The sequence below is a fragment of the Gracilinanus agilis genome, chromosome 4, assembly GCF_016433145.1.
Source record: "Gracilinanus agilis isolate LMUSP501 chromosome 4, AgileGrace, whole genome shotgun sequence".
NCBI lineage: Eukaryota > Metazoa > Chordata > Mammalia > Didelphimorphia > Didelphidae > Gracilinanus > Gracilinanus agilis.
This window is the reverse complement of record NC_058133.1, coordinates 292,897,487-292,917,932: the sequence shown is the minus strand read 5'-3', so window position 1 is coordinate 292,917,932 and position 20,446 is coordinate 292,897,487. Positions and strand designations below refer to the sequence as shown.

Genomic DNA, 20,446 nt, shown 5'->3' with positions numbered 1-20,446 from the left:
TGTTAGCTTGTCCTACCCATGAGCAATCAATGTTTTTCCAATTATTTGGATCTAGCTTTAATCGTTTGGAAAGTGTTTTGTAGTTGTTTTCGTATAATAGCTGTGTTTGTTTTGTTAGATTGATTCCCAAGTATTTTATATTGTCTAGGGTGATTTTAAATGGTGTTTCTCTTTCTACCTCTTGCTGTTCTAATGTGTTGGAAATGTATAGAAATGCTGATGATTTATGTGCATTTATTTTGTATCCTGCCACTTTGCTAAAGTTGTTGATTATTTCTACCAGCCTCTTAGTTGATTCTCTAGGTTTTTTTAAATATACCATCATATCATCTGCAAAGAGTGATAGCTTAGTCTCCTCATTGCCTATTTTGATACCTTCAATTTCTTTTTCTTCTCTAATTGTTTGCTTTGAGCCGGTATCCCTTATCCCCTCCCTTGATTGACTTCCCTTTCTTCCCCCTCCCTTGTTGTTCCCCTCTTTTTGTTTTTTTTTAAAGACCAAATGAATTCCCTCCCCCTTCTTCTCCCCTCCCTTTTTTGACCTCCCCACTCCCCTGCTCCCTTTGGTTTATCCCTTCTTTTTTTTTTTTTTTTTTTTTTTTTTTTTTTTTTTTTTTTTTGATAATAAAGCTACTCTTCCTTCTCTGGGTTGATTACACTGAGAGTAAGGTTTGATTATGCTCTCTTCCTCTCCTTCTTATGGTATTATTTATCCCCTCCCCTCCCCATGCTCTCTTTGTGTGTAATAGAATATCTTATTTTTCTTATTTTCTCAGATTTTTCTTGGTTTCCCCTACTATTCCCCCCCTCTTTCCCACTCCCCATGTCTTCTTAGACCATTTAGTATCCTGTCCTCTCCCTATGAATTATTCTTCTGGTTGCTATAATAGTGAATATTATAATAGTGTATAGAGTTCACTACAGAGAATTATACATAGCATTTCTCCACCTAGTAATACAGATAATTAGATCTTATTTATGCCCTTAAATAGTCACGCTTAAAAGACTATGAGTTTTCTTTCTTTTCCCTCTGTTTCTTATTTACCTTTTCATCTTTCTCTTGATATTTGTGGTTGAGTGTCAAACTTTCCATTTAGTTCCGGTCTCTTTTGTGCAAAAACTTGGAATTCTTCAATTTTGTTGAATGCCCATACTTTCCCCTGAAAGTATATGGTTAGTTTCGCTGGGTAGTTGATTCGTGGTTGTAGGCCCATCTCTCTTGCCTTTCTGAATATTGTATTCCAAGCCTTGCGGTCTTTTAGCATTGAGGCTGCCAGATCCTGTGTGATCCTTATTGGTGCTCCTTGATATTTGAATTGTCTCTTTCTGGCTTCTTGTAAGATTTTTTCTTTAACTTGAAAGCTCTTCAATTTCGCTATTATATTTCTGGGTGTTGACTTTTCTGGGTCCAGTGTAGAGGGTGATCTATGGATCCTTTCAATGTCTATATTGCCCTCTTGTTGTAGAACTTCAGGGCAATTTTGTTGAATAATTTCTTTAAGTATGGAGTCCAAGTTTTTATTAATTTCTGCCTTTTCTGGAAGACCAATGATTCTTAAGTTGTCTTTTCTAGACCGGTTTTCTTGGTCTGTCACTCTCTCATTGAGATATTTCATGTTTCCTTCTATTTTATCAGTCTTTTGACTTTGTTTTATTTGTTCTTGTTGTCTTGAGAGATCATTGGTTTCTAAATGTTCGATTCTAGCCTTTAAGGACTGGTTTTCGGCTTTAATGTTTTGGTTTTCGGCTATAATTTTTTGGTTTTCCTTTTCAATCTGGTCATTTTTGGTCTTCAGTTGACACTTTCCAATTGCGAAATTCTGCCTTTTAAACTGTTAGTTTCTTGCCAGATTTCTTCCATCTTCCTCAGCATTTCATTTTTAAACTCTTCCATAGCTTGTTACCAGCTTTCATTTTTTGGGGGAGGTTTGGATTTTTGTTTTCCCTCCTCTGTTGTCTGGATTTTCTCTGTGTAGAAGTTGTCCAGTGTTCCAAAGTTTCTCTTGATAGTCTTTTTCTTCTGGACTTCCTTATTGCTGGCCATTGTTAGCCCCGCCCCTTTTCAGCTTTGTCTTTGCACTCAGGGTCTGCCTGCACCTTGCAAGCTCCCGGGGGCTCCGGTCTCTTTGTCCTCGGGGTCAGGCCTCCTGGTAGTTCCCGGTCTGCCCCTCTGCCCGAGGTTCCTTCAGCAGTCTTTGGGGCTGCTTCCACTGCCGCGCTCTGGTCTGCACTGGGTCCTCACTGGAGGTCCAAGCCTGGGCTGGAGATAGTTATTCAAGCCTAGGGCACTGCCTTTGCCTGTGCAGATGCTCTTAGGGCCCTGCTTTCACCCCCGCAGAAGGTAGTGAAAGTCCCTGGGCTGGAGATCTTTATTCGCACCTGAGGCGATGCCTTCAGTGCTTGGGAAAGGCCTTGTTTTAGGGGCCTTTGTCCCGGCCTGAGGTGGTGCCTTCACCCACGTGGATGCTAGGGGGAAAGTCCCTGCACGCCCCCAGCCACCTGGTCTTGCAGCACACAGGTACAAGCCCTGGGGCTGCCAGTGATTATCTGGTGCCCCAGTCCTGTTTTCACACTTGTGCGTTGGCGTTGTGCGAGGTGTGTGGTGTGGGGGGTGGGGGAGGGGCTTCTTCCTCTGCGTTTTAGTGAGAGCTGTTTCACCCTTTTATAGCGTGGAAATGCCCCGATTCTGCGTACCTTCAATGCTGCGCCCTGTTGTGGGGTTCCTTTGTTCTTCTGGACTCGTTTTTATTTTCCCCTTGAGGGGTCCTGTATGCTTCGGTCAGGAGAGATCGAGCAGCTGCTCCTTACTCTGCCGCCATCTTAACCGGAAGCTCTATATGTCTTAAGTTACCTGAATTATAATTCTGATCTCTTCAGCCATCTCTTGTACCACAAAATGAATTTCAAATGATCATAGAATTGACAAATAGGATGAACCTAAGATATTAAGTTCTAAACCATTACTTTATAAAAAGCAACACAAGAGCATAAAGCTTAATTATCTTATCCATAGCCTTAGAGTTAATAAGTAAAAGAGGAAAAATTTAAACCCTGATCAACTCCAAATTTAGTGTTTCATCTACTGGGGCATGTTACAATTGCATTTATCTAGTACAATGACCATAATTAACTAAACTCAAGATCTCTGCCAGTTAATGACTGTAGACATTGTCATTTCTGGAAAGAAGAGAATATAAAGACAGCTTGATACTTAAGAGTTGTGGGAATTGTTAATCTGGGGAAGGAGATGTTTATTATTTACTGTTATAGTTTTGGGGGTCATAATAAGTTGATAATTACAATGTCAGAAAAATAATAATTTTCAAAATCCTAATGAAAATATTTAATTAAATTAAAATACTTATTTAGTTCATAATATATGACTTGGACATCTTAATTATCTTTCAGTCTACAGTATGTGAAACACTTCAATTAAGAAAAAAATTAGACAAAAATCTCACATGTTTTGTGTGAATTATTTCTATGCAATAGTTATAGAACACTCTAAATTTTAGTCCTTCACTATATCATCTTTTAAAACTAAATTTCTTTATTCTGTGAAACAACAATTGTTTATCTACTTATTATTATGCTTTAAATTATTTTAAAGGAAAGAAGTATCTAGTAGAGTAACATAACTTCCTTTTTACATATATAATATAACTTTATTACAGTTAGACATTTGATAAAAGTTTTCAAGGTATATTTGTGGAAAAGATGGAGAGGTGTCAGGTATATGATCTGTAGAAACATAGTTTCATAACTGTGCCTAATTGGATCCAAAGAAAAATGAATAATGGATAGAGGTGAACTTGAAAAGAATAACCTAAGAGTCTATACTTCGTCTTGTGAAATAATTCTGTCTTTGACAAAATAAAGGCATATATGCCATTCTTATTAGATTTATAGATGACATAGTACAGAGGATAGCTAGCATATTAGATAACAGAAGAGGGATCCAAAAAGATGTTGACAACCTAAACTGTTGGTACAAATTTATGCTGATTAAATTTAATCTGAATGAATTTAAAATCCTATGCTTCAAAAAAAAAAAACTGTACAAATTCAACATAGGGGAGACATGATCAAAAAGCAGCACATGAATAGAACCTGATTCTCTTTTCGTTTACAGTGGGCCAATGTGATTCAAAATATGACATTGTAGCCCAGACTTCTAAGACAATCTTAGCCTATATTCTTAGGAACAGAATGTCCAGAAAAGCTACTGTCTAGATTAGTGTATAATCTAGAGTATTAAGATTATTTCTGAGGATAACATTTTCCGTTGACAATTTTGAGTGTATCCAAAAGAAGGTGGCTTGAGTGGTGGTTGAATAATTGGAAACAATACCAATTGTTAAAATTAAATTCAATTGATTTGAATCATTTGAAAGAGCACATGATATTTGGCGCAAGAAAGAAATGATTTGGGGAGTGGAGATGGAAGATAATAATCTATAACTTATTTGAAAATATTTCATAAGCTAATAGAAGTTAGGGCTGGAAGGGCTACTAGATAGTATCTAGTCCAGTCATCTCAAATTACAGTTGAAGAAATGGAATTATATAGCTAAAGCAACTTGCCAAAAGTCAAAATAGGTAATAAACAGATTTACATTTTGAACCAAGGTCTTCTGCCTCCCTATTCAAGGGCTATTATGTGAAAGAGATAATAAAATTATTCTAGTTGGTTGTAATTGACAAGAGTTGGAAGAATGAGCAGACTTCAAAAAAGAAGAAACAATAAGCAGAGCTGGATGTTCAGAAATGGAAGGAGATGCTTCTGTCATGGACATTTTCATGTAGAGGTCAGGAGACTGTGATTTCAGGGATGCTGCTCAGTTGATTCCTATTCAAGTGTGGGTTGAGCTAGATGTCGTCTGGGTTCCTTTCTAGCCATTTTCCCTGATTCTTTGGTGTCCTGCGTGGTTTACAGCTTTTTTTCTTAAAAGAAAACATTATACCTGATTTTGCATTTCTCTACCTTACTGTCTTCATCAGTTGGAACATAGTAGTTTCTCATTTTTCTTATTGCTAAATGCCTTGATTTCGTTTAGAAGGGCAATGTGAACCACCAAATATCTCTTGGTGCAATAGTGCCACCTTATGGTTATTTGTATAGAGACTGACAGTTTAAATGTCAATACCAGGTAATACTAAATAACTTCAGGACAGGGGCAGTTCTATTCAAAGGAAACCTTTGCACGTGTGATCTTTGCTTACGGATGCTATTAAGGCAGTCATATCTAACCTAGTTATCCATGGTTCTGTTAAAAGAAGCTCATTTCATGAAAAGGGGGAAAAAAAAGAATGGCTTTCAAGCCCTGTTTTATTATCATTTAAATAGTGTCCTGTGCTAAGAGGCTAAGTTGCAAAGTAGAGATAATTTCCTTACCCGAGAGTTGCCTTTACCAAGGAAATCACAGGTCCAGACCATGCCTTTTGAATGGTAGGGAATACACTGTAAAGTAAAATTGCCAGTTATTTCTCCTCTCGAAGTGAGCAGTCAGAACAGAGAAAAACATGAGTCTTTCTACCAAAACAAGTGTTTTTTGTTGGCTTGATTTTTACTTTTTTTTTTTTTTTCTGATTCATACTTCACAGAATGGAAACACAGTCATTTATAAGAAGGGAAAGAATCATGAATGTGGAAGAAGAGGAGAGGCAAAAAATACTTACTTTTTTCTCTTTTTTCTTTCCTATGTTTCAAACTCTTAAACCTTCATGTTGATGTTGGAGGATATACTTCTTAAGGCTGCAGTTAATATTATTTTTTGCAAAGTTTCTGTTGGTATAAGTTAGAATCCAATTGCTTAGCAGAGCAGAGGAATACTAAACTTGTTATAAATAATATTTTATGAAAGGGAATTTCAAGAGGGCTTAGTATTTTATACCTCTGGAGATGATTAGGATCATGCAAATTTTAGCTGATATACTTGATCAGCCTTAAAAAGAAAAACAACTTCCTTATCAATGACATTATTCTTTATCATTGGAAGAGATTTATAAAGCTAGCACGGGAGCCCATAGAAAAGAAGGTTTTAAGTGTCGGCCAGATGTGCTTTGACACTGGCAAATAAGAGAAATGAACCATCTAGATGTTCTGATCTCTTCTAATCTCTGACATGAGACTTTATTTATTTATTTTTTAAAACAATCCTATTATTTTGTCAGTGTAAAAATATAATGAGTTCTCTGAGCGGAACTTTCATTACCAATGAAGATCGACAGGGTACCTTCCCTTCAATTTTTAGCTTTAGAGAGATGACTGGCAGTGCTGAGAAGATAAGTAGTTTGGATGGGGATTGTGCAAGTTGTGTTAGTAATAGCATGAATATCTGATTTGGGATCCTGAGACTTTTTCTTTAACCATTGGGCCATAATGTCACTTGTTTTGCTTAGACTGGGGAGATTTGAGACTCTTGCAAAGCAATTAAATAGTAATATAAAAGATGGACTATGGGATGTTTTGAGCCCCACTTTGTCTCATTCTATGAATCTTATGTGATTACAACAGAAGACTTAGTGAAAAACATTTCACTTGGCCTTTGTGTCAAGCGAAAGGTAAAGAAGTTTCTTGTGTTGAGGCAGAAGCAATGGTCCCCTTTCGTCCATAACTAAGCTAACTCACAGAAGGCCAGTAAAGACTAAGGCTGTATAAGTTCCATAAGTCAGCAGAGTTCTTAGTAAGAAGGGATCCGGCCAAGGGCAATGGATAACTCCTGGGGTTAGCCTGTGTTCTGACCCGTAGTGCAGAGAAGAAGAGGAAAAAAGAAATACTTACAGTCTACCTGCTCCATGCTGTTGAAAATAATGTCATGCTGACCCAGATGTATCACCCTGGGGGCTACTGACTCTTGTCCATTTAAATCCTTCCTGTATAGCTTTTCCAAGTCTTTTGAAATGTTGCCCAGGAATCTAGCGATACTCTCGGGGATGGAGCTAAGGATGAAAGCCGACCCACACCTAAGATTCAGCCTTTCACTAAGAGAAGGAAAAACCGAAGGGGATGAAGGCTTCATCTTTTGGTTCCCTTAGGAGAGTGTGTGTCAGCTCCATCATGCAAGGCTAGTCTGCTTAAATCAATGTCCATGTCTCTGAGGGGTGATTTCAGGGGCCTCAGGAAGCCTTGCTGACTGTAAAGTTCCCTACTCTTTCCCCCCTATTCCATCCCACCATGATGCTTCATATTCTACTGTTAGAATTCTTTTACCATGCTGTTGGCTTTGGGTTTTTATCTCTGCTAAATGCAAGTAGCCTTTACCAGGCTTTCACATTAAACTCTTATTGGTAATTTATATCTAAACCTGAATGAATTTGTTGATTGTTTTTCAAAGGAGAAGGGAAGAAAAAATGACAGGAAGACAGGCATAATAGCAGTGGATACCTAAAATGGTAAGGGATATAGTTAAGGTCCTAGCGAGGACCATAATGGTGCTGAAAACAAATTTTTCCTACATCCCTATTTCACTTGGTTTTGTCCATTTTTAGGCACTTTAAAAACTCTTACAGTTCTAAGGCTTCAGTGGAAACATGGGCAGAGTTAAGAAAAAAGAATTTCTAAAACCTATTTATTTTAGAATAGATCAAGACACTTCTTAGTCTGGTAATCCAATTTGGTTTCTCTCCTTGTACAAAAGCTTCTGAGGTCTTGCCATTTAGATGAGGCTAGCAGAAGATTGATAGCCCAAAGCATCAAGTAGTATATATCCCTCTATTTTTATCAATGCCCAACAGGTCTGCTTTACATACATATAGCATTTTCGCTTTGCACACTATAATGTAAAATCCTATGAAACCTCATTGGAAAGGAATAAGTACACAGTAGAATGCAATCGTTCAGCTCAGAGGAATGCAGAGCTGGAATTTGTTAGGGAGATCAGGATTTGGCTCTAGGGTTCCAGAGTTTAAAGAGTGCTGACAACATTTGCATTCCAGCAGCCTAGAAACAGCTGAGCTTAGCACCTAGTTGGTGATAATAATGAATTAAAATAAGAAGAGACCAGCTGCCTTCTCTGGGCAGCCAAACCACAGGCAAATTCTTCCTGAATCCTGTCCCTTGTAGTCTTACTTTTCCCACTAGGAGCCCTTTCTTACCCACAGGGACAAGTGTCAGGTGTCTCACACTCTCATATACTCCCTGAAATATGTACACTGAATTAGTCCTAAACAATAGATTTGTGGACACACTTGATGTTGATTGCACCACGTGCAAAATAGAGTAATTGCAGCTCTGATTATTGTGTCTACTACTCTCCACAAAAGCTTATCCTTCTTAAATAACAAAGGCTTAATTGGCCTTGAGTTAACAAAATCTAAGATTCTCCTGGTGGCATCTTGAACTCACAACAAGGAAACTTTACCTCTGCCAATCTATACTTTCCAATCAGAGAAAAACTGAAGGGATGTCCATCCATAGGGCAATGGCCAATCAAGTTGTTGGATTGTAATGGAATACTATTGTGCCATACAGAATGACTAACAAGATGATCACAAAAACAAAAAACTCAACAAAAAAAAAGAGAGAAAACAGGAAAGATTTATATGAAGCTATACAAAGTAAGTGAGCAGAACCAGGAGAACATTGTACATGTAACAGCTCAGAGAGTCTGAACGCAGACCGAAGAATGCCATTTTTCACTTCATTTTCTACATGAATTTTTTTCTAGTGTAAGGAATATGTGTGTTCTTTCACAATGTGATGAACATGGAAATATGTATTATATAATAACACATGTACAACTTATATCATATTTCCTGTCTTCTTGGATAAGGGGGTGGCAAGTGGAGGGCGGAAGGAAGGGAGAGAACATAGATGGCAAAATGTCAGGAAAAATTATTAAAAACCATACTGATGTGTAGTCAGGATTTTTTTTAAAGCCTATATCTGCCTCTTTTCAGCTTTTTCTCTTCCTGATTCTGTCCTCTGGGACCAAACTGAACAAGGCTAATCTCTCCTTTTCCATATGACAGCCCTTCAGATACTTGAAGACAGCTATGAAATCTACCCTGTCTTATCTTCTCAAGGCATCCAACCACCTGTCGAGACTTTATCCATCATTTAGTAATAAGTCCTTGTCCTATTGCATTCATCAAACCTTCTCTGGTCACTCCAGAGCATGCTGATTTGTCTCCATTCTGAAATCTAAAGCAAGCTTTTTTACAAGCACAATCTTTCTATATAATGTAAGTCTCGTCTATGTAACAACAACAACAACAACAACAACAACAAAATAATTTTCCCCTTGGATCATGATCCAGATCTCTTACTTCTCTGTATCCACCACCCAAAGCACCAAGGACACTATGCTTCAATGCCTGTCCTTTCCTCCATGTAAACACTCCTTCCACTGAGTTAACAACTTCTCCATGACCATAAAAAAGGTCTTCATGTACTCTTGTGGCCTAAACATCATCTTCCTTCGGCTACTTTAAATCTGTCTAACAAGGCTCTCTAAACATAAGCAAAATCTTCAGGTAAAAAGTTATATAGATTATACCAAGAGTCATGGGGGACTTGGAAGATGCAAAGCTTAAATTAAAATTGAACGAACTTCTAAAGGTTGCAAAAATCCTGTGTAGCATTCTGTATGAGCCTTAAGCTAATTAAGCTTAAAATAGCATTAAGACTTTTTGGACGTCCAATGTAGTAGACCAATAGGCTCAAATTAAAAATATTTCTGGCATGGCTTTTTTATGTTGTTATTTGTTTTCAGTTGTGTCTGACTCTTCATGACCCTATTTGGGATTTTCTTGGCCAAGATACTGAAGTGCTTTGCCATTTCCTTCTGTAGATCATTTTACAGATGATGAAATGGAAGCAAACAGGGGTAAATGAATTGCCCAGGGTCACACAACTAATGTCTGAGGCTAGATTTGAACTGAGAAGATGAGTTTTTCTGCCTCTAGGTTCCATTCTTTATCTGTTCTACCATCTAGTTATTATTTCTGGAGTAGTTGGACCTGCCAGATCCTCCCACTGGCAGAGCCATACTTTTGACATTTAACTGACTGTGTTTCCCTTAGAAAATTTTATTTCCTCTCATATGTCCTGAGGCTGCATTGAGATTGTTAATTGCAGATCAAGTACTCATTTGAATTGGTAGACAGGGAATATCTCACCAGGAATTAATTACCTAGGTTTATGAAATTATAGGAATGGTCAAAAAATGTCACTAAAATGGACTATATAGTAGACAGAAACAACACAGCCTTTGCCTTCTATGAGTTTACATTTTATATAAGAGAAGAGGTAGATGCCACTGTATACAATTAAACAGTTGATAAATTAAGTTGGACAGAGGACTACAGTATCTCCATTGAAAACAATTAGAAGCACTACTACAGAATCTTGAAGCTTTTGCTTTAATAGCTGAGAGTGGTATTTCTTGTTTCTTTTATATTGTGATTGGAACTCATGAAGAATCTTCATGAAATCAAATCTGGCCTTAGATACCTAAAAGTTTTGTGACCCTGGGCAAGTCATGTACCCCATTTTACCTTAGTTCTTCACCTGTAAAATGAGGTGGAAAAGGGAATGACATCACTCGACTATCTTTGACAAAAAAATCTCCCCAACAATGGGATCACAAAGACCTTGATATGACTGAAGCGACACAACAATGACAAACAATTTCTTGGTTAAATGAAATTGGGTAAAGAATGACAGTGTCTCCATTTAAAACAGAGACACTACTGCTGCATCTTAAAGCTTTTGTTTTAGTAGATGAGAAAGGTCTTTCTTAACTCCTTTATCCTGTGATCATATCTAGAAAACTTCGTATTTGTAGCATCAAGGTGAACCACCTGTATGTTTCACGTTCCTGAACCTAGCCTGATTTTGTAGCTGTATCAATAGATTAACAGGGTTCTGATAGTTGTAGGCACTCTCCTGTATCATTTCTCCAACATTCAGCATGCCAAAGTCATTATAAGGTCATTCTGACATTAGATCTATAAGCCAAATATTTGTGGAAGAAGTGACATTTTTTACTTAACCTCAAAAATCCGATGAAAATTCTATAATTTGTTTGATGTTAATTGAGAAAAAAGATATCCATTGTTTTTGTTTGTTTATTTACTTTCCAGATGGGAATCAGTGTTGTGGACTCAGCTGTATCTGGATTAGGTGGTTGTCCTTATGCAAAAGGTGCTTCTGGGAATGTAGCAACAGAAGATTTGATCTATATGCTGAACGGTATTGGACTCAATACGGTAATAATGCATTCAAATATTATTCATATATTCCATGAAGCTCCAGATTAGATGATTTGTAAGAACTGAAAACTCATTCGAAGGTCAAGTGCTGAAATTTTAGAGATGTGCTGAAATTTTAGAGATGAAAATCCAATATCGGAAATAGCTTTAAAATAACAACGTTGCTACAGCTCAGTCATCAAGAACAATACATTACATTTAACAGCACTTTATACTTCAATTTAAGAGGCAGCATAGAATAACGAAGAGAGAAACAATCCTAGAGTATGAAATTTAGGAAGAATTCAAGTCCTGTCTCCAATATGCACTGGCTGAACCCCTCTAGGCAAGTCACTTAATCTCCAGTTCCACAGACAGCTCTCTAAAACTCTGAAGTTGTAGAAAAGGTGCTGATCTGGTTCAGTGGAGGGAATTTCCTAATGGAATCATTGATCTAGATGGCACCCCTTCCCCATACTACTCCCATTGCTACAAACCAAAATGGACTCATCATGGCTTTTATTAAGAACCTACTCTGCTTCACGCTGCACTAGCTAGGCACTAGAGGTATAAAAAAAAGAAATGAAATCAATCAATAAAATTTATTGTGTCTACTGTGTGCTAGGCATTATGCCAAACCCTGGGGATACAAAGACAAGCAAAAGGTAGTCTGTGCCCTCAAGGAATTGACGTTGTCAGAGGATCAAATTTTCAAAGTTTCCACAATACATACAATATTTCCATTGATATGACTCAATTCTCAGGATAACTTCAAGAGGCTGATAATACAGATATTATTCATCTTGATTTATAAAGAAGGAAATTGAGATTCAGAGAAATTCAATCATTTCCCTTTTTTAAATTGACTGGGAAAGAGTAAAAGGCTTATTAGATAGTGGCATAAAGCCTTTTAAGTGCCACAGTATTTAAAACACATTTGGTACTTGTTAAGAATCAGAGATTTAGATTTGAAGATGAAAGGAACTTTAGGGATCATCAAATCTAATGCTCACACTTAAAGATAGGCTGTTGGCAAAGTGGATAGAGCACTGGGCCTGGAGTCAGAAAGAACTGAGTTCAATTCCAGCCTCAGATACTTGCTAGCTCTGTGATCCTGGGCAAGTCATTTAACCTTGCTTGCCTCAATTTCCTCATCTATAAATGAGGTGAAGAAGGAAATGGCAAACCATTCCATTATCTTAGCTAAGAAACTCCTACATGGAATCACAAAGAGCCAGACACAACTGAAACATCCAAACAACAAAATGTGAATGAGGGACAAAACCTGTTTTATTTGAACCCACAGGATTAGAGTAATGGGGTAGAAGTTGCAAAGAAACAATTTTAGGCTTGAAAACATCAAAAACTAACTCTTTAACAATCAGAGTTGCCCATAAATGGAATGGCCCTCCTCAAGAGGTGGGGGTTTGCGTTCATTAACTCTAAAAAGAGAATCAGAATAGCAGGTACTTCATGAGAATATTGTGAGGGTCAAAATAGATAATATTTGTAAAATGTTTCACACAGTGCTTTGCATTTAGATGTTGTATAAAGATACTTATTTTCTTCCCCTCCTTTATGCTCTATGGAGGAAGAATCTAAAGCCTAGAGAGGATGAATGGCAAACCCTTGTTCATGCAGGTGGTGAGTGGCAGAGCCGAGATATTAGCCCAGATAGTTTAACTTCTAATCCAACCATCTTTCTATTTTATTGCACTTTATTCTAAGTCATTACATCATAGACTTTCCTGGTCCTCTAGCTCAACATCCTCATTTCATAGATGAGGAAACTGAGACCCAAGAAAGAAAATGACTCACTCACTGCCATCCAGGTAGGAAAAGTAACAGAGACAAGAATTTAGAGCAGATCTTTTGACTCCATCAGTAATGGTCATTCCATGGGACCACACTGGATCTGTATGACTTAGTTTGTACATATCAACATTCCAGAGGTAGGGCATTCTATTTAGAAACAAAGGAATTTAGCTTCCTGTAAGGAAGAGTTCAGATAAAATTGATTTTGGGAGAAGGAAACGTTAAGATAAACAATTAGGAACTTAGAGGAAGAGATGGAGGCAGTCACAGTGTAGTGACAAAAATACTGAAATTGGATGCAGCAGAGTTGGATTCAAAATCTGGTTCTATGCTTTGAACTTAGATAAATCCTTTAGCCTTTCTGGGACTCAGTTTCCTTATCTATAAAGTAAAAAGAACTTTGACTAGTAAAGTCCCATTCAATTCTGAATTCCTTGATTTATCTGAATCTCTTGAATCTCAGAAGCACTGAGTGTTTACTTAGTAGAGGACTGTCATGGCCTTCTCTAGCTTTAGCATACAGTTTTTTGTTTTGTAAGATACTTCAGTAATATTTTTCATGTTTTTGTTGATGAAGGATCTAAAGGAAAGCTAGATCTTTTTTAAAAATATGGATTAGGCTTTTTACATTGAGAAGCAATATGAGTTTAAAATGTATTCTACTGGACATTTTAAGACCTATGAAAGGGTAGAAAGCTGCTAAAAGCAAACTGTCCTTTCTTTGCCTGTATTTCAGAATCCAACTTAAATGACTATAACAAATGAAATTCTGAAGAGATGACTAGGGCATATGATGGTCAATGAAACTTTAAAAGTCTCCTGTGCACGCTTATTAGAAGATAATTAAGAATGTTCAGGTGATACATGTAGCTGAAATTTCCGTTTAACTTTATGAGAGAATTAAAACTAGTATATGCCCTTGGACCCAACAGAGAAGGTGCCTAAGGGCATTTCTGTGACCCAACAGGGTTTTCTAAAATAAGATACAACCTAAACCAACTATTAGTTCTGAGAGAAGAGTTGTACAAGAAATCGCAAAAATGAAGGTCATTTACACGTAGAAGCTTTTTAAAAACTTTGTCATGGCTATTATTTTTAATAAAAAAAAAAGAAACTTAAAATCAGTGACCTCCAAAAAGTTTTCAAAGCCAAAAACAGTTAAAAGTGAATATGATAAAGTAAATATACACAAACATAAAACATACACATATATATGTTCATATATGTTATTGTTGTTCAGTCCTTTCAGGTGGGTCTGACTTTTCATGATCCCATTTGGGGTTTTCTTGGCAAAAATACTGGAGTAGTTTCCATTTCCTTCTCCTGTTCATTTTATTGATGAGAAAACTGAGGCAAAAAGGGTTAAGCAATTTACTCAAGGGACACCCAGATAGTAAGTGTCTAAGTCACATTTGAACTCAGATCTTTGGTCCAACTCTATCCACTGTGTCACCTAGTTTCTCTCTCTCTCTCTCTCTCTCTCTCTCTCTCTCTCTCTCTCTCACACACACACACACACACACACACACACACACACACACACACACACACATACATTTGTGCACACAATTTCCGAAAATGTTTGTTTTGGAGCACACTAAGGACATATGCAAGATTATATTTACAAAAAAGTTGTTAGTATACAAACCATGAGAGCTTTCCGTTGTAATAAAGAAGGGCCACATAGATCCACTTTTAAGCCAAAGAAAGAAATGAAACAAGTATATTTATTAAGTAACTACTTTGTTCCTGACATTGTGCTGTTTTAAAAATGTTATCTTGAGGGCAATTGGGTAGCTCAGTGGATTGAGAGCCAGGCCTAGAGACGGGAGGTCCTAGGTTCAAATCTGGCCTCAGACACTTCCCAGCTGTGTGACCCTGGGCAAGTCACTTGACCCCCATTGCCTCCCCTTACCACTCTTCTGCCTTGGAGCCAATACACAGTATTGATTCCAAGATGGAAGGTAAGGGTTTTAAAAAAAATGTTATCTCATTTGATCTTTACAGTAACCTGGAAATTATCACAATTTTATAGTTGACTCGCCCAGGTTCACCAATTCCAGTAAGTCTTGGAATGCAACCTCAGGAACTTACTATCTGGATGACTAGACAAGTCACTTATGATTCCTCCTGTTTCCTGAACTGTAAAATGGGATTAAGCATAATAGCACCCACCTCTTAGGAGGATTGTGTGAATGAAATGAAATAATATTGGTAAACACAACCTAGTCGTGACACAAAATAGGTACTAATAAATGCTGGTTGCCTTTGTTTTTCTCAAAGCCACATTACCTAACTCCATTGGGACATACTTGCTTCATTAGGATTAAGTAGTAATTGAGACCAGTGACATAATATCAACCTTAATAACATTATCTTTTAAATTGATCTTATCAAATTTGTGAATTCCTGGTGTGGAAACTCACTTCATAGATGCAAATCATCACTGCCTGTAACTTATAGCTTTCGAAAGTTACCAGACAACTGAATGGTTAAGTGACTTTTCTATCATAGAACCATTATGTGTCAGATTCAGAACTTCTTGTGATTCTAAAACTGTATATCTTTAGCAACAACATATTTTTCTAAACCAGGAGTTTATCCTTTGGGGCCCATGAATTTAAATTTCAATGTATATTTTGAAAACTATTTCATGATGGCTGGTTTCCTTCATGATCTTATGTCTTTTATTTTATGTTTTTAAAAACATTATTCTGAGAAGAGGTCCAGAAGTTTTACTAGATTTATAAAGGGGGCCGTGACACAAAAAATGAATAAGAAACTTGGCCCTAAATCTTTTTGTGAATATATAACTATTTAAAACTCTGTTTTCTTTTTAATTTAAAAAATTAAAAGAGAATTTCTAAAATCCGACGTATGAACTATTTCTGTAACTTCTTTGTGAACTAAAAAAATGATTGTCTTATATCTCACAACAGTGAAGAGTTTTTATGATTTTACCTATCATCATCTAGAAACTACTTCAATCTTCAATCACTTGACTTCTCTTTCTTTGTGTTTTTCCAAAGTCTATTGTACCTTTCATTTCGTTCTTCAGTGTATATGATATTTATATTGTGGCTGCCCCATGACTTTATATCTGTGTGATATAGATTTTTTTTTTTACTAAAAAAAAATCTGGTTTCATAGGTCTCATGATCATTTCTAGGCGTTGATCATGAGGGTGTTTGATTTAAAATCAGGAAGATACAGATTAGAATTCTTGTTCAAACCTTTACTAGGAAGCGGAGTTTAGGTAAATCACTTTATTCCTCTAATTCAGAGGGTCTTCATCTTTAAAAGGAGAATAAAAATAGAACCAATTTCACAGGGTTGCTTTATTTTGACAATTAAGGATTGCTAAAAGAAAAACTCTACCCCTTTGATCCTTTTTAAAAAAATTTATTTATTAAAGAGAAAACAACCAGAGTTTCCCCACAGGCTGAAATTAACACCTCCCCCACCTTTCCTGAATCTTCTCTGATTCAAAAGTTCCCTCCTAGGCTTGGGATTGGTCCTTTTATAGATCAATCCTTCGTTCAAAGGGAGGGGGTGGAAAATGATCTCCCCCTAGCACGGGGTTGGTCCATTCAGGACCAATTCCACGCTAGGAAATAGGGGGAAACGTTGACCCTCCCCCAGGATAGGATTGGTTCATTTAATTCTAATCCCACACCAGGAAGTAGGCGGGGAGGGACCCCTGGGGCATGCTGGGAAATGCAGTCCCGACCAGGATAAATTTTAAAACCCACACCATCAAATGTGATAGCGTACCCAAAATACATTTTGAAAATCTTTAATAATAACTAATTTTTATAGCATTTTAAAGTTTGCAAAGTGACTGATGTATATTTTCTTATTAGATCTTTACAATAACCCCTTGAGGAGTATCTTCCCCACTTTACCAATGTGAAAATTGAGGTCAGGGAGAAGTACTTTGACAGGTTGACATAGCTTTTAAGTATTTGAGTCAGGATTAAAATCTAAGTGTTCTTGAAACTGAATCTAGCTCCATAATCATTATAATATATTGCCTTACAAAGTATTATATTAAGGTAAGTTGATACTATTCATATTTTTAAATAGAATAAATAATAACAGTAACACTATGTTGGTTTAGAAGGATGAACTTAGTACCGGATGTTTATTGAACCAGTTAGGAATAGCAGAGATAATGAATAGATAGAATACCAGTCCTTGAGTAAGAAAGATTTGAACTCTATTCTGATCTCAGACACTTAATAGCAAGTGAGAGGATTGAGGACCCAAGGTATGTCTTTTAACCTCTGCTTGCTTCACATTCCTCATCTGTAAGATAGGAATAATAATAGTTCCAACCTTACACATTTATGGTGATGATAAAATGAGATAATATTTGCAAAGCACTTTGGGAACCTTAAAGCTCTATTTAAATGCTATCTAATTGCACTACTAATGACCTTTCACTGTCTCCTTTCTCCCTTTTCTTCCTTCTGATTTTTCTACCCACCAGGGAGTCAATCTTTACAAAGTGATGGAAGCTGGAAACTTTATTTGTAGAGCTATAAATAAGACAACAAACTCTAAAGTAGCACAGGCCTCCTTTGGCGTTTGACATGAATGAAGTTCAGTTGTGAAATTTGGAAGCTCAGTCACACCTACATAGATCTCATCTGAGAAACTTTACTGTCACCCTATTTGGAAATGTGAAATGATGGGCACGACTGGAACCGGACTCATAAAAAGAAGATTGTTGATTTAAACCATAAAAAGGAGTGCTTCATACCAATTAAAGAGAAAGACTTGTAGATAAATAATAAACTATTTCACTGTATCAACATATTAGAACTTGAAAAATGTCATATATTGCTGTGACAGAAATAACTTTAATTCATGTGCAAATTGACTGCAGATTTCCCCAATATTGAATACTTGGTTAATACTTAATCAAGTTGGTTCAACAGTGTACATATTTTCAGTAGTTTATGAGATTCCACATAGTGTGTGGCCCTGATATTATACATTTTGCTCCTGGATCTCAACTTTCTGTTTGCCAAGTCTGTTAAGTTATGAATGAAGAGCCAAATCTCAATATGACCCTAAGTAATTTTAGCAATAAGACTTTTGTATTTCAGCTCTAGTTAACATCTGTTAACTATTTGAATGACTTTGTCTTGTTCCAAGAGGCTGTGGTCAATGGCAACATGCCATATCCTGGGAACATATTAGGACCTCCCATATTTGTTACATGCATCCACTTCACCATACTTCCCTTTTCATCAGTTCCATTACAAACCAATGGGTTCTTCTTCAACAATAAAGAACTTGGAGGTAAGATTTCCGTCCCATTTACTTCATACCATGAAGGAGAATGATTCTGGCTCTATTTGTAGCGCATCTTATTTTCCCATTTTTGGGGGGTTCCATGTTGCCCTTGTAACTAATTATAATTACCATACTATTAAGGACAATCTTGAATTCAGGGACAATGACATTCTTCCTCATTCTGTAGTTGTTGGACCATCATGTAGTGGGATAATCGGTTTTTAGTACTGTGTATAATATTAAATTTGATGAAATTCTTGCTTATTGTAAACCTAAGAGGTAAAATTGTCACACACAAAATGCTTATTGAAATGGCTTGGGCCAGTGCATCAAAGATGAATAATGAAAAATACAATGTTAAGAATAACATTTTAGTAACTTATGCAAATCATGTGCAGAAAAATGTACTATTTCATTCCTAAATGTCAGTTCTCTTATTTATGTAAGCTTCTCTAATAATACCTGATGATAGTATCTTTTGAATAAATTGAATATTGGCTCAAATATAAAAATTATCATTGTGGGTTTTCTATTAATATTCATCAACTCTTTCAAAATGTTTTTTAAATCAAGGCAATAAAGAGAAGTACTGATTGTAACTAAGTTGAGTTTAATATTAATAGCAGGAATAATAACTCTCATAAATGAAACATGCCAGGAGTTGGCAAAGCCAAAATGGCTATCAGAAGAAGGTCTCAACAACCTAGCACTGAAACAGTAGTGAAGAAAGCAGATACTTGTACCCTAAAACTGATTTGTCACTCAAGATGGTAAGCTCACTTTACTTCTTTCATCAAAAAATTATCCAGTAGTGATATTGAGTGTATTTTCTCCCTCATTTCCCTAGCCCCTAAATGTATAAATATACATGGTCCTCCTCATGTATCCCCCTGTGGCTTACCTTTCAAAACATAATAAAAATTCTATCCTTATCAGGAAATACTAATATTGCATGAACTTCTGAATGAATAGGAAAAAAAAATGTTCTAGGTCCAATGAAATAACATAGTTCCTAAGATTTTTGGACTGTAAGAGATTGATTTCCATCTTAGTACAGCTGACTCCTAGCATGGGGTCTAAGATAAAGACGGTACCTAATCAAAGCTTTTGAAAATAAATTGAATGTTAGAAATCATCAACTAGATACGGGAGGTCCTAGATTCAAATCCGGCCTCAGACACTTCCCAGCTGTGTGACCCTGGGCAAGTCACTTGACCCCCATTGCCCACCCTTACCACTCTTCCACCTAGGAGCCAATACACAGAAGTTAAGGGTTTAAAAAAAAAAAAAGAAATCATCAAGTCAAAATCCTTCAATATGTGGATGAAGAAATGGTTGCCCAGTGATTTTAAGCACTCTAGAACTTAACTCAGAGTAAGGAAATTAAGTACAAATAAGAACAACAGTAAGTTTTTATATAGCACATTAGAATTTAAAAAGGGTATCTCATTTTATTCTCATAATACCCCTAACAGGAGGATGCCATCATTTTTATTTCCATTCTTCAGATTAGGAAATTGATGCTGTTGAAGTAGGAAAGTTGAAATGATTTACCCAGGGTCATGTAGCTAGTACCTAAGGTCAGATTTTTCTAACAGTCAGAACTTTTGTGCCATTAGAAATAAAACAAAAATTCTGTATAATAGTTAAACTGATATCTGTAGAATCCCTAGCCTAAAAACCAAATGTTATGTAGCCAAGAAAGCTCCTTACCCTCTTTTAATCACAAAATTGAATATGTAGAAAGAACTGCTGAGGTCCTTTGATCTTACTGCCATGTGTCTCATCTACAATACCTTGGACAAGTATCACTCTGACCTCTACTCAAAGATCTCCAGTGATGAAATTCGAAAGATTTAGTGGTTAAGAAAATTTTCCTTACCTAGAACTTACTCTCTAACTTCCATGTCCCTCCTGGTTCTTCTTTTTAAGGAAAAGCAACACAAATCCAATTCTTCAAAATGATAATCTTTCAAACACTTGACATCTATTGAGAATTATTTCCAAAACCCTCTACACATCCCAGATCTTCTCTATGACAATAGCTGATTTGTTCAGAGAGGAACTCGTTTTGATCCATTGATTGTTCACATTTCAGAGAGAAATGGGATCATACATTTAGACTTGGAAG

The 20,446-nt window shown here is 36.5% G+C and overlaps 1 protein-coding gene across 2 annotated transcripts in view; it reads left to right on the top strand.

The window, feature by feature from the left end:
* Nucleotides 1-17,605, top strand: part of HMGCLL1 (3-hydroxymethyl-3-methylglutaryl-CoA lyase like 1) — a 216,597-nt gene extending 198,992 nt beyond the window's left edge. For both annotated transcript variants that reach the window (XM_044673536.1, XM_044673535.1), the window contains 2 exons: nt 11,089-11,214; nt 17,504-17,605. In XM_044673536.1, the coding sequence (XP_044529471.1) occupies nt 11,089-11,214; nt 17,504-17,605 (228 nt within the window). The remainder of the gene's footprint in view (nt 1-11,088; nt 11,215-17,503) is intronic.
* The last annotated feature ends 2,841 nt before the right edge of the window (nt 17,606-20,446 follow it).